This window comes from Eriocheir sinensis, chromosome 21, assembly GCF_024679095.1.
Source record: "Eriocheir sinensis breed Jianghai 21 chromosome 21, ASM2467909v1, whole genome shotgun sequence".
Taxonomy (NCBI): Eukaryota; Metazoa; Arthropoda; class Malacostraca; order Decapoda; family Varunidae; genus Eriocheir; species Eriocheir sinensis.
This window is the reverse complement of record NC_066529.1, coordinates 15,060,850-15,074,295: the sequence shown is the minus strand read 5'-3', so window position 1 is coordinate 15,074,295 and position 13,446 is coordinate 15,060,850. Positions and strand designations below refer to the sequence as shown.

Sequence of the window (13,446 nt, the reverse complement as noted above, 5' to 3'; positions counted from 1 at the left end):
CCACAAAAAATGCCTTGGTTTAAGGGCGGTATTCTTAGATGCTACCAACACCCACATCAACTATTTGCAAAGGATGAAAACATGTTCAATTGGATGCTAGAGATTGATTTTTTGGGTTCAGGGTTTAGAAGAAGGGTCAAACTATCACCAGGGTCATTAAACTACCCCCTGGAAAGGCCCATAACCCCTACGAAAGCCATGTCAAATGTGTGTGCTTGGGCGCCGAAATGTTTAACACGGTAGCAGCGATGGGCCAAATTTGTGGCTTTACTGTGTAGCAGCGATGGGCCAAATTTGTGCTACGATATAACCCCCCCAAAAAGATGATACATAATGTGATCATAAATGCTTTGATATATATTATGAAATGGTTTGTGTGAGGGGTGATTTTTTTCTCATTTTTCTCGCTTTGAGGGACCATTAAGAAACATGATCCCCGCCGCTACCGGGTTAAGAATATGGCCCTAAGAGCAGTGACTTGGTAAACGAGCATCCTGATTGTTCTTTTTTTTTTTTTTTCCCCCGCCACCCCCCGGGTGGCAACACAGATTTTATGGAGGCTGTCATGCTCAAGTGCGTATGTCATCGAAGTGACGGCTCATGAAGAGGAGGGGAGGATGCTGATAAACCGACTCTATTGGCTTACGTCAGCCTAGCCGACCAAGTCGGTCTTTCGACGAGGACCGGCGTGTCTCTTTGTACAAGTCGAAGACGTTATAGCGTGGGTTCCCTTTGTTCGCTGCAAGACGAGAGTGCTCAGAGCAGAAAACAATGGGAATAGAGCCTCTGTTAGGGCTGCCACCTAGATCTAAAACAAATAAGGAACGCAACATCCCATCCTCCAATAGATAATGAATCCATATTTTAAGGAACGGATAGCAACCCTAAAATTTCTCTAGCCTGCCATGATTGACAGCCGCTGCCCGCTGCTGGTGAAGGCAAGAGGAAGGGAGGAGAGATGTTTCGATGAGTATTTTACACACATTTCAGGACGACCCTTGATAAACATAATTTTATAGACTGGTTTTGTGGTTCATTGAAAAATGGGCTCAATACATTTTTAAAACACTGAATTTTATCTGCTTAACCATTCAGACAGGCAATACGGAACAAATGGCATTCCATATTTTAATGAAAGTGCGGCAAGTTTGCAACCCTAAGGCATCATCTGGTGATATATGGCCTTTTTGAACAACCCCCCATTCTTGAGACTGTTTTTCACCTCCCTCCAGTAATCCACCAGAGCGCTCTATTTTGTCCATATGATTAGATGAACCAACACTATTTCTCACTTTGTCACTCATCAAGGACAACACATGTTAATTTAATCACAGTTACGGGATCTACAGTTCATTAGGAGTATTTCTGTAGCTACTTGGCATCATTGCATGTGATGGAGTTTCTTAACACGTCCTTTTTCTCTACAAAATATTAACAAATGGCATCGTTTCAATTTTTTGTTTCAAACGATGACAATGTTTTCATACCGGGAAGTTCTTACTTATCATACAGTGATGCTTTAAAATGGTCTGTGGTGTAACAGTAACACAGCAATAACCTTGTGAACTCTATGTCCACCCCCACCTGGCAGGGTTACCCAGGAACCTCAGGAAATGGTCATCGCCACAGGCCTATGGAGGTGTGGCCAGCAAAGCAGTTGCCGTACCCAGCCCCGCCGCAGCTTGCGCAGGACCCCCGATTCTTGCCAAGAATTGGGGAGAATTCTTTAAAATCTGACACACCAGAACTAGAAACGTAAGAATTTCACAAGATTTTGGGTTAATTCTTGCTCGGTCTAGGGTAATTCTTGACTGCCAGATGACGGCTCTAGTCTCAATCTGCGTTGTAAACTCAGAAATAGCATCCGAGCGCTCATGTTATGTTTTCAGCACTATACATTGTGAGTTCTTTGTGCTTTAACAATGTCCCTCAGAAAGATGGTTTAAAGGGATGGTGCTGCAAAGAAGAAAACAGGAACGGTGGATACTATGTTCGCATCAGGAACGGGGGGCAAGCCTCGGCATCTTGTATACCCTCCTGGACATGACTGACTCTTGTTCACCCTCCATCTCAGACGATACGTCGGGTTAGCTTCAGGTTGGTGGTCGAACGTAGTTCCGGTGCCTTGAGAATAGGGAAACTGCGGCTGCTAAACCCTGGGGCGAAGCCTACTCCTCGAGCATAGCTAGCAGTTGCAGGAGTCTCCGTAACACACTGATTTGTGTTTCATATTATTTATCATCGCTATTTGTTACTAAAATTCTGTAAAAAAATAACATGTAAAATGACATATATTTTTTTGATATGGGATGCATTAATGGGATTTACGTTAATTTCAATGGGGAAATTTGTTTTGGTTTACAAGTGTTTTGGTGTGCGAGCAATATTCCGGAACGAATTAAACTTGTAAACCAAGGTTTGACTGGGTGTATATATATATATATATATATATATATATATATATATATATATATATATATATATATATATATATATATATATATATATATATATATATATATATATATACATACATACACAGTCATACCTCGGTTTACAAGCTTAATTCGTTCCAAAATTTTGCTTACAAACCAAAACGAACACACACTGTAGTGCTGAAAGCACAAAGATCGCATATTAGAGCACAAACTCTACTAGTGTACAATGCAGACTGAGACCCCATTCCCATTGTTTTCTGCTCTGAGCACTCTCATTTTGCTGCAAACAAAGGGAACCCATGCTCGCGTCTTCGACTTGTGCAAACAGGATGCTCGTAATCCAAGTCACCACTCGTAAAGCATAACATCTTTTGTGAATTTATTTTGTATGTAAATCAAAACACTTGTAAGTAAGGCACTTGTAACTCGAGGTGCGTGTGTGTATATATATATATATATATATATATATATATATATATATATATATATATATATATATATATATATATATATATATATATATATATATATATATATATATATATATATACTTTTAAAATTCCCGGCAAAACATGCAAACACACACTGCTTCATGATTAAGTGGAAAGCCCACTTAAATGTCAATTGGTGGGCTGAGGACCGTGGTGTTCAGGCCGATGTTTTTTTGCTGACAGAAGCAGTTATTGTCCCCCTAAAGCAAGAGAGGTGGGGGGTGTAGTGTGTGAGATACCAGCCATACCAGTAGATTGGTCCTATGAGTTCAAGAGAGCTCTTTTTGGGAAGGTATTCACTGGCTATAATGAGTCCAGTATGTGATCGGACTGTGGGTGAATGAATGACACACAAGGTTTATAGGGTGGCTACAATGATGGCACCAAGCTTTGTACAGTTTCCTTTTGGGAGCATATGCCATAGGAGCGCATGGCTGTGGTGATCATCTTTGTTGCATTGGCCCTTGAGCTTGTGGTGGGTATAACCATAGACTCCGTATCCTTGACGGGTGTCAGCAGAACTGCCTAAATATTAGGCGGGCAAACTCTCAAAACAAAAAAAGGCGTCCTGACTTTTTTTTTTTACTTAGCCTCACAAAATTTTGCATGTAGCCCCCCACTGGTAATGCACATCGACCCATGAAGTCACATTCTCATTTCAGTTCATTTTATTATAAAGAAGATATACAAAAAACTTAAGCACTGCTAAAACACAACACTAACACATCTTCTGCCCGCTCAGTTTTTACTTTTTAAAGCCGCTCTTGCATGAAATGTTATAAGAGGTAAGGATAATAAGTGAAAAAAAAACATAAATGCACTCACTGCAAAAGAAATTGGTCCAGAGATGTATTAGGCTTCTAATATTTTTAGTATGACTCTCTCTCTCTCTCTCTCTCTCTCTCTCTCTCCACTTCAGGAATTTCACCTACAACACTTGTTTCCTCACATCCTTAGAAAAATACCACCATCACTTTTATAAATTCTTCGTGGACTTATGAGTGAATAATGTATTACAGACAGCTATTCAGAACTGGTGTCTAATACAGTAAACCCTCTGGTATCCGGGTTAATAGAGCCAAGGGGGCACCCGGATATGGGAAAAACCCGGATATGGTATAGGTTAAGTCTACGGACCCGAAAACCCAGCTTTCACCTACCACATTTAGTATATCATCGGCACAAACGAAGCTACTTAAGATCACGCCTGTAAGCTCACGACAGCCTTTCACACCCGCACATACGTATATATATGAAACGAGTGCAGGGACAATATGTTATAGCCGTAAAAAAGAAAAATGTTACGGGGTACATTTCAGCTGCACCGCCGCCACCACGCCCTGCTCGCCGTGAGAATATATATCCTTATTATCTCACAAACGGAGCTACTTAAGCTCGCGTCCGTAGGCTCACATCAGCCCTTTACGCCTGCGCATATGTGGATATATGAAACGAGTGCAGGAAGGATGTATTATAACCGTAAAAACAAAAAAATGTTACGGGTTATGTCAAACTGCCCGCCTTGCCCAGCCTCCCCGAGAATGTTTTACCTTGTTTTCTGCAATATTACATTATCTACACTAATGTCAGTGTAGGCAAGCCTTTTCCCATCCACAGTGAATGCGTGGGCATTGTGGCGTCTCTTGCAAATGATAATTAGTGATAACGTAAGAAAAATCGTTGGGGCGTTGCAGGGCTCTGGTCAGCACCCGCCATGGCCCCAAGACGCGGGTGTTAAGATTCGCTCCTAATGGGGTAATTAATGCTTGTACACCTATATATATATATATATATATATATATATATATATATATATATATATATATATATATATATATATATATATATATATATATACACACACACACACACACACATCGGTGCCATGGTAAGCGCTGCAAACACCACACACAGGCAAAGCAATGCCTGGAGAAAGTAGGGCACACACACAAAAGCAATTAACTGGGCCATGTTGAACGTAAACAATGGTTGTTGTGTTGTGGTGCGCAAGGTAAAGAGAATCTCTTTACCTTGGTGGTGCAGTACGCCGCCCGGGCACAGAGCTTAGGAGCCTTAGAGGCATCGCGCGGGCAATTTGAATGACTTTTGGCAGCGTGCGACAATTTTTTTTTTTTAAATCACATTTTTTAAAACTCCCGGATGCGGGCGAGGTCGGGTACGGTGCACCCGGATAACTGAGGGTTTACTGTATAAGTAACAGGGAGCATGAAATGGGATAAGAGGTAAGGATAATAAGTGAATGATAAAAAGTATATATATATATATATATATATATATATATATATATATATATATATATATATATATATATATATATATATATATATATATATATATATATATATATATATATATATATATATATGCACTCACTGCAAAAGAAATCGATGTCCGGAGATGTATTAGGCTAATATTTTTTAGTATGACTAAAAACACATTTCCTGCTACACTGTTATATATCATCTGTGAACCATTTCTTCATAATTTTTGCACTGTGGCATGGAGCTCTATAGACAAGGAAGTAAGTTATGAAGAAGGCCAGTAATTAGAAGCAAGAAACAATAAAGCAATATCTGCGACAGCAAGGGAGGGAAGTGCTTACTTGAAGCACTGGGTGTTCATTACTAACCGACTATCAAATTTGACACAAGGAACTGGCGTTGCTGGATGGGGATTATTTTACCATATTGAAAACCTATAACCTAAAAGGTTGATCAGCCGAAATAATAACCTTAGCGTTAGAGCGTCGGGATATGCAGGGTGCCAAGATTAATTTCTGGTTAATGTATGTGTGTGTGTATTGTGTGTGTGTGTGTGTGTGTGTGTATATATATATATATATATATATATATATATATATATATATATATATATATATATATATATATATATATATATATATATATATACAGAAGCCCCCCGCCGTTCACGGGTATTTGGTTTCGCGAGATTCCCGTGATCCGCAAATCTGCGATCAACGGGACTATAATCAAATTGGGAAAATAGGGTTTTGTTCTACCATCTCGATCAAATATAAAAAAAGTATTTCTAAGGCATTTCTAAGCATTGTTATATAGTTTTACATACACATAAATCACAAATTAAATATGGACTGTCATAATTTAACACTCACTTTGTGGTTGGTTGTGGTGAGTGTGAGTGCATAGGCAGTGGCGGCTGGCGGCCGAGTGGTGTTTTTGCGGTAGTTATCGGTCGGAAACTACGAAAAAATGCAAAGCGATGAGTACGATAGTTTGGCAACACTGCACTCAGCCCATGGCACAGTGTTGCCAAACTAGCGCGAAATGCACTAGTTCTAGCGCATTGACATCACAAACGGTGCGTAAATTTTGTATTTTGCGCATAGCGTGTTTTTTAGTGCATTTTTGTTCAATTTGGTGCATGTTCTAGCGCATTTCTGGGAATCCATGGTTATAGGTAATGTGTGTGTGTGTGTGTGTGTGTGTAGGTCGATCAGGACAGCAGGTCACATGTCCAGCCTCTGAGGCCTTCTATAGTAGGGATTAGCCAGCGTGGGAAAGGAAGCGGTGCATACTGTCACACTCACAGCTTCCTTACCCGCCCCACAGAAACAGTCAGTCCCCCCTCCACACACATATATACACAGTCACTGCCAAGGATTCATTAAAAATTCTGGAAAGGCAGTTGAGGATTTACATCGAGTATAATGAGGCTGCAGCCTCTCTAGGCCTCGGGCATTCAGGGGGCTCCCGATGATTAGCAAATGAATCAATAAATAGTAAATAAATAAATAGAAATGTGAAACAAAATACAATAATTAAAAAGTCTTTGAACATTGATAGGCCTATATATAGGTGAGGGCAGTCATGACTCAACTCTAGCTATATAAAAAAAATAGTGTCAGCTGCATGGATTTGATGACTTACATGAGTTTTTTCATACGTGTGCCTTCTCTGTAAGTATTCTTAGTCATTTCAAACAAGTGCTTGTCCGACATTTTGATTATACACGGAGAAACTAATCAGACGAGACAACACAGTTGACTAAAACGGGTCAAATTATACATACGCAGGGGAGGTCAAATTACACATAGGCTATGCGGCTGTCTAAGCCAGAGAGGCTGAATCAGCCTTGGTTACCTATGTTAATGTTAACGCCGGGAGCAGCACAATGCTGAACCTGACTTGTGAACTTTCATTGGTAATTAAGCAAATGTTTAGTCTCTTTAGCTCCAATAACATTATACTGATTTTGTAAGGTTATTATTTTGTAGAATATACTGTAGGTTGATAGTTGAGTAGATATTTATAGTATTCTCATTATTATTATTATTATTATTATTATTATTATAGTAGCACCAGAAAGTGGCATTATCAATATGATCTCAAAGTAATAATGATCAATACTATCATGATAACAATTATTTAGCTGCTATTACTATCTTCAAAGGAGGGGAGGAGACAAAAATTTTCCTAGTGCATTTCTAGCGCATTTCACACCTCAGTCTAGTGCTATTACACCTGATATATTTGGCAACACTGCCGTGGCATCAGTTTTTACTGGGCCCTTAAAAGGTAAGAACGCCGTATTGCTCGTCTTCCGCCCAGCCATCAAGTATTAGTGAATTCTCGTCTCTCCCCTTTGAGTTAATATTCATATGTATATCCATATACATCCAGTATATTATTAATTAATTTGAGTGTATGCTGGGCCCTTGGAAGGTCCATTTGTTGCTGTTCCCGGCGGTACACCTGTACAAACTTTAAACCCGCTACCCCTCTGCCACTGCTGCAGTCTTCGCCATGTTTGTTTACTCCTCAAAGCAGTAGCCTCGAATCTCTAAGAAGGACCAGTTCTGGCAGGTCCCAGTAAGTATCAAGGATTTCAAATGTATAATATTGGGTTTTAGGGCCGTTTTCACAGTCACTTTTCTTTGTTTTGATCGTTACCAATGAGCGGCAATCGCCGCTATACTATTTCTAATTGAAACTGGGCGATGGAGTAGTGGCAGCTGTGGGGTTAGCCCCGCCCCGCACCTTGCCACACACACTCAACACCTCTCGCTTCCTCTGCAGCCACCACTACCCCATCAGTCACTTTCACATGGAAATACCGTAGCGGTGATCGCCGCTCATAGGTAACGATCAAAACAAACAAAAGTGACTGTGAAAGCGGCACTTAGTAAGGATCAGACCGCGTATATGCGAGTTTTCATCCGCGTTCGGCAGGGGGTGTCGCAATTACCCTACTCGCGTATAAACGAATCTGTGAACGGTGAGGCCGCGAACAGTGGGGGGCGTCTGTGTGTGTGTGTGTGTGTGTGTGTGTGTGTGTGTGTGTGTGTGTGTGTGTGTGTGTGTGTGTGTGTGTATATATATATATATATATATATATATATATATATATATATATATATATATATATATATATATATATATATATATATATATATATATATATATATATATATATATAATGTGTGGTATGAGGGGGGGGGGATGGAGGATAGAGAGAGCACGAGTGTTGCCCGCCTATCTGGCGAGCTGTTGCGGCAAAGCCCTCCCGACACCCATCAAGGATACAGAGTCTATGGTATAACCTATTACCTCAGGACACAGGGCAGGTATGACATCTGGGTTACCACATTTTGCTTTCCCCAGGTAGTCATATATTGACCACCCCATAAGGGATGATGAACAGCTGGGGGAGGTGCATGATGACTACTGGGATGGATTGAAAATATCAAGCTTACCTACACTAGAAAAAGATGATCTCATCATAGCTTAGAAATTAGAGGCCTACAGCATGTGCATTAAAATTATGCTAGAAGATCAAAGAGCATGGGGCTATGGCTTGAAGCTTAAAGGAGACACAGAGTTCATGAAACTAAGTGTCGCTCCCTTATTAGATATAACGACATATGGTTGCAACTGCAGAGGGTATCCATGATTTCAAAAATATTTATGAGCTGCAGTTTTATAGCATCAGTGGGTGAATACAACTGGAGAAACACATACACACATGCATTAACACACACAAAAAAATTCATGGCAAATTTTTTTCAACATGAGAGGAGGCGGTGGCTGAGTGGTTAGCGTGCCAGCACCGTGTCCAGTAGGACATGGATTTAACCCTTTCAGTACGGTGACGCCAACGTCGGCGTCTCCGTTGGCGCCACCACATGGAAAGGGTTAATCCTCTTCTAAACCTCTTAATCCTCTTCCATTTCCTCTTAATCCTCTTCTAAACCTCTTAACCCTTTCATTGCTAAACGCTTGCAGCAGGCGTTAGGCGTATTTGCTGGTGGCGCTAAACGCCCGCTGCGACCTCCACCCGCACTCAAATCTCCCGCATATGAGAGTCTTCCAACACTAATTCTCACTACACAGGATTGCCAATTGAGTGGGTTCTTCACTAAATTTGGTGGAAAATCATATCAGCCCAGCGCGGCAAATCTATGGACGAGTAACTGGTGGATGTTCTTGCCCAATATAGCGGCATTTTTGCACAGCGTCACCTATCACCGACTGATTCTTTGACCAAATAGTTGTAAATATTGCAGTTGGCAATGCTCCCTTGCCAGAATCTGAAGAAAAAATGTCCGCAGTTCCCTCAATATGGCTGATCATCACGCACGCACCGACGTAAGTGTTAACATTCAACACTCCCTGAACGTGCATGTACGTTTACAAGAGAGGCATACATAACCGACTCCTATAGATATGGACCTCCTCTTTCCAATGGTGTTTTTGGTTTTTAGCTGTGATGAATAGTTTTTGAGATACAGAGGTTAAAAGAGACCCCCAATTGGGCCAGAGGGGATAGTCGCGTCCACACTGTGCGCAAGGAAAGGGTTAAGAGGAAATGGAAGAGGATTAAGAGGTTTAGAAGAGGATTAATCCTCTTCCATGTCCTCTTAACCCTTTCCATACTGTGACACCAACGTCTGCGTCACCGTATTGAAAGGGTTAAGTCCTGCCCGCCGCCACAGCTGGGATTTTTCAGTCACCGCCAAGTGGCCTAAGACTACACACATGCTGCCCTGAAGACCACCTATCAACCCGGACTCTAGATTATCTCTCTAAAAAAGAGAGGCTCAAAGATGAGCTCCGGGGAGCAGCATGAGCCAAGCAAGATGGCGCCACTATAAACATTTGCCTGCGCCACAACAGGCTGGGGCCGATCATCAAGCCCCACCGAGAAAGCCTTCCAGCACAATAGGCCAAAACGTGTTAACCCCTTCACTCCGGCGACGCCGATGTCGGCGTCCACGTGCCACCGTATGGAAAGGGTTAGTCCTCTTCTAAACCTCTTAAGAGGAAATGGAAGAGGATTAAGAGGAATTTAGAGGAGGATTGAGAGGTTTAGAAGAGGATTAATCCTCTTCCATTTCCTCTTGACCCTTTCCATACTGTGACGCCGACATCTGTGTCACAGATGGAAAGGGTTAAAAAAATTAATGTCCAGAATTAACTCAAAAAAAGAAGTATTTTCCTTTGGAATATGTGAAAAAACACAAAAATAGTATGTCCTTGAGTGTCCTCTGGCTGTTCTGTGAAAACTGATGAGGATCAAAACCATGAAGAGTGCAAAGGGTTCAATAATAAAAATCAGATAAGGAGATAATGCCTTTTTGGAACTGATTGGCCTCGAGATGGAATATCTGAAGACATTATATAACATGACATATGTCTCAAGCTACATAAAAAAGACAAATCACATTATATACAAGTAAAACATTTGTAAAATTTTCCTTCATGTATAGCTGATAAGGACTTAAGATGCTTTTGCTTTCAATGAATGATCTTTGAATTTAGCAAGCTATCAATAGAAACAGAATTAGTACTACTAGGTTAAGAAAATCATTACTAATTTGAAGCAATCAAATGTATATTTAACTCATCACATGACTAGGTAGAATTGACATTTTGGAGAATTACTGATAAGCTAGCAGTGTTAATTGCAATATCTTTTATAGGAGTTACAGTAATCATGGAGCTATAAGTATATAAATGTCTCACTTTGTAACCTTCATACACTTCCAGTCACTGTACATACACAGACTACAAATATTTCCTTTGTTTTCTGATTCTTCTCCAGAAGTTTGGTAACCCTTTAACCCAAAACCCTTGAGATTCTTCAAAGTCACACCTGTCTTCTGGGAGACTCATATAGCCACTCAGTTTGCTACCTCTCACTATAGTCTATCACATTTGTTCATCCCATCCATCACCGTCATTGTGATTTCACCACGTACTGTCTCTGACAATGGGTGTGCAACATACTCTTTTACCAGTATTTACATAATTCACAACTTAGATCTGAAACATATTTTCTGTATTTTTTCTATTTTATGAAAGCACTTTTATAAAAACGACCGCAGCGACCATTGATTAGTATCACTGACAAACCTTCCTCTCCCAACAGAACCTCTTAAACACCTCCACTAAACTGTTCCACAAACTTCTCATCCTGTGCAAAATACTGTTGGTGATGCCTCTTTATGTGAGTTCGCAAATTGCTATTCTGTGTTGTCTTATAGAAGCAGTACATACACGCATAAGGCTTTTCACCAGTATGGGTGTAAAAGTGCTTCCGCAGATTGGTCTTGTCTCGCGCCACATAGCCGCAGTGTTGGCAAACGTAGTTGCTTAACTTCCTAGTCACCCCTTGCGTATCCACAACCTCCGCGCCCTACAAGAGAAGAGAAAGCAATGATTTACTAATAATTGGTTCAGAACCAAATTTCATTCACGAATATCTATGGAAACTAATTAAATACTTGACTTTAATAGAGGTTAAGCAACGGTCACTGCCACCTTAAAGCATTGGAATTTACTAAGAAAATATTAATTTATATAATGACAGAGAAAAATACAGAACTAAATTCTACATAGCTTGCAAATGAGGCATAAGTGAATGGTGTAACGTGATTTTATTGACAACCCAAGTTAGGCATGTTCATGTCATATTAATTTCAGTACTTTTTTCCAAGCTGTCACTCTGAGCTAGACTGACAGGTGAGTACTCAGCTGAAATAATTATAAAAGCCATAGGAAGAAAAGATGAAGCAAGTGAAACTGAGAAAAGAAATGCACACATAAACAGAAGTAAATTTTTACATGGACAAGAAAGCTTGTCCCTGAGCTAAGGGGGAATAAATAAATAAATATATATATATATATATATATATATATATATATATATATATATATATATATATATATATCTATATATATATATATATATATATATATATATATATATATATATCGAGAATGCCTTATCCAAAATTCCTGGGAGCGAGAGTATTGCAGATTTTGGATTTTTTCAGATTTCGGAATACTTTTATTTGAATCTAAATAAAATGATAACTGAAATAGGGGATTATTTACGAGAGGGTAGCCTACTAATTTTGAGATGCTGACTGTTATTTCTGGACGAAATATGATGCTGTTTATTATAGCATTTTTCTCCGGAAATCACTAAATGATTGACTTGAAAGTCAATTGCCTGTTGTGCACCCGACGCCGCAGCCACAAAATAACTCACAGAGAGGTTCAACTTGCTTACTGTTTCTATATTGCACTCACCGCATATAAATATCATGTGGACAAAATACGTAGAACAAAACCAGGCAAATTAATGTTTTTCCTGCTGTGTATTCTCCCCGTGTGCATGCGTAGAGCAGAGCAGAGCGACTTATTACTGCAAGGAGGTATTTCTCGCAACACCGACCCGCATATAGTGGACCGCCACCACCATGTCCCGTCCTGTTCTGCGTTTCGTATTTTCGACGCTCCCACACTGCGTGCCAAATAAATTTAAACTAAACAAACCTAATTTTATGTTCGCCATTTGTTCCATATTGGCTGTCTGAATGGTTAAGCAGATAAAATTCAGTATTTTAAAACTGCAGTGAGTGTATTTTTCGGTGAACCACAAAACCAGTCCATATAATTATGTTTGTCAAGGATCGTCCTGAAATACATGTCAAATACACGTCATAACGTCCCTCCCCCCTTCCTCCTGCCTTCGCCAGCACCGGGCAGCGGCTGTCAGTCATAGTAGGCTACAGAAGTTTTAGGAGTGCCACCCAATCCTTAAAATATGGATTCGTTCTGTTTTGGAGAATGGGATGTTGCGTTCCTTATTTTTTTTAGCGCAGGGTGGCAGCCCTAAATGAGACTATTCCAATTGTTTTCCGTTTTGAGCACTCCCGTCTTGCGGCGAACAAAGGGATCCCACGCTCGCGTCTTCAACTAGTACAAAGAGACTCGCCAGTCCTCGTCGAAAGACGGACTTGGTCGACTAGGCTGACGTCAGCCAATAGAATCGTTGTATCGGCATCCTTCTCCTCCCCTTCATGAGCTGTCAACCAGCAAGGGTCTGTGGTACCTCCTTGGAGGGACATACGTGCTTAACCCTGACAGCCTCCATATAGCCCGTGTCCGCACCCGTAAAGTGGGTGGGGGGTGGGGGGGTCACGTCAGCATTCCCAAAACTTTCAGATT

At 40.5% G+C, this 13,446-nt stretch overlaps 1 protein-coding gene across 13 annotated transcripts in view; it reads right to left on the bottom strand.

Moving 5' to 3' along the window:
- Positions 1-13,446, bottom strand: part of LOC127001722 (longitudinals lacking protein, isoforms A/B/D/L-like) — a 54,717-nt gene that overhangs the window by 16,653 nt on the left and 24,618 nt on the right. For 5 of the 13 annotated variants that reach the window (XM_050866818.1, XM_050866822.1, XM_050866826.1 and 2 more), the window contains exon 6: positions 6,084-6,170. The exons of 7 other annotated variants lie outside the window; for them this stretch is intronic. In XM_050866818.1, coding sequence (XP_050722775.1) covers positions 6,084-6,170 — 87 coding nt within the window. Of the gene's footprint in view, positions 1-6,083; positions 6,171-10,549; positions 11,627-13,446 lie in introns of those variants that run through there. One more of the 13 variants, XM_050866829.1, reaches the window with a different exon arrangement.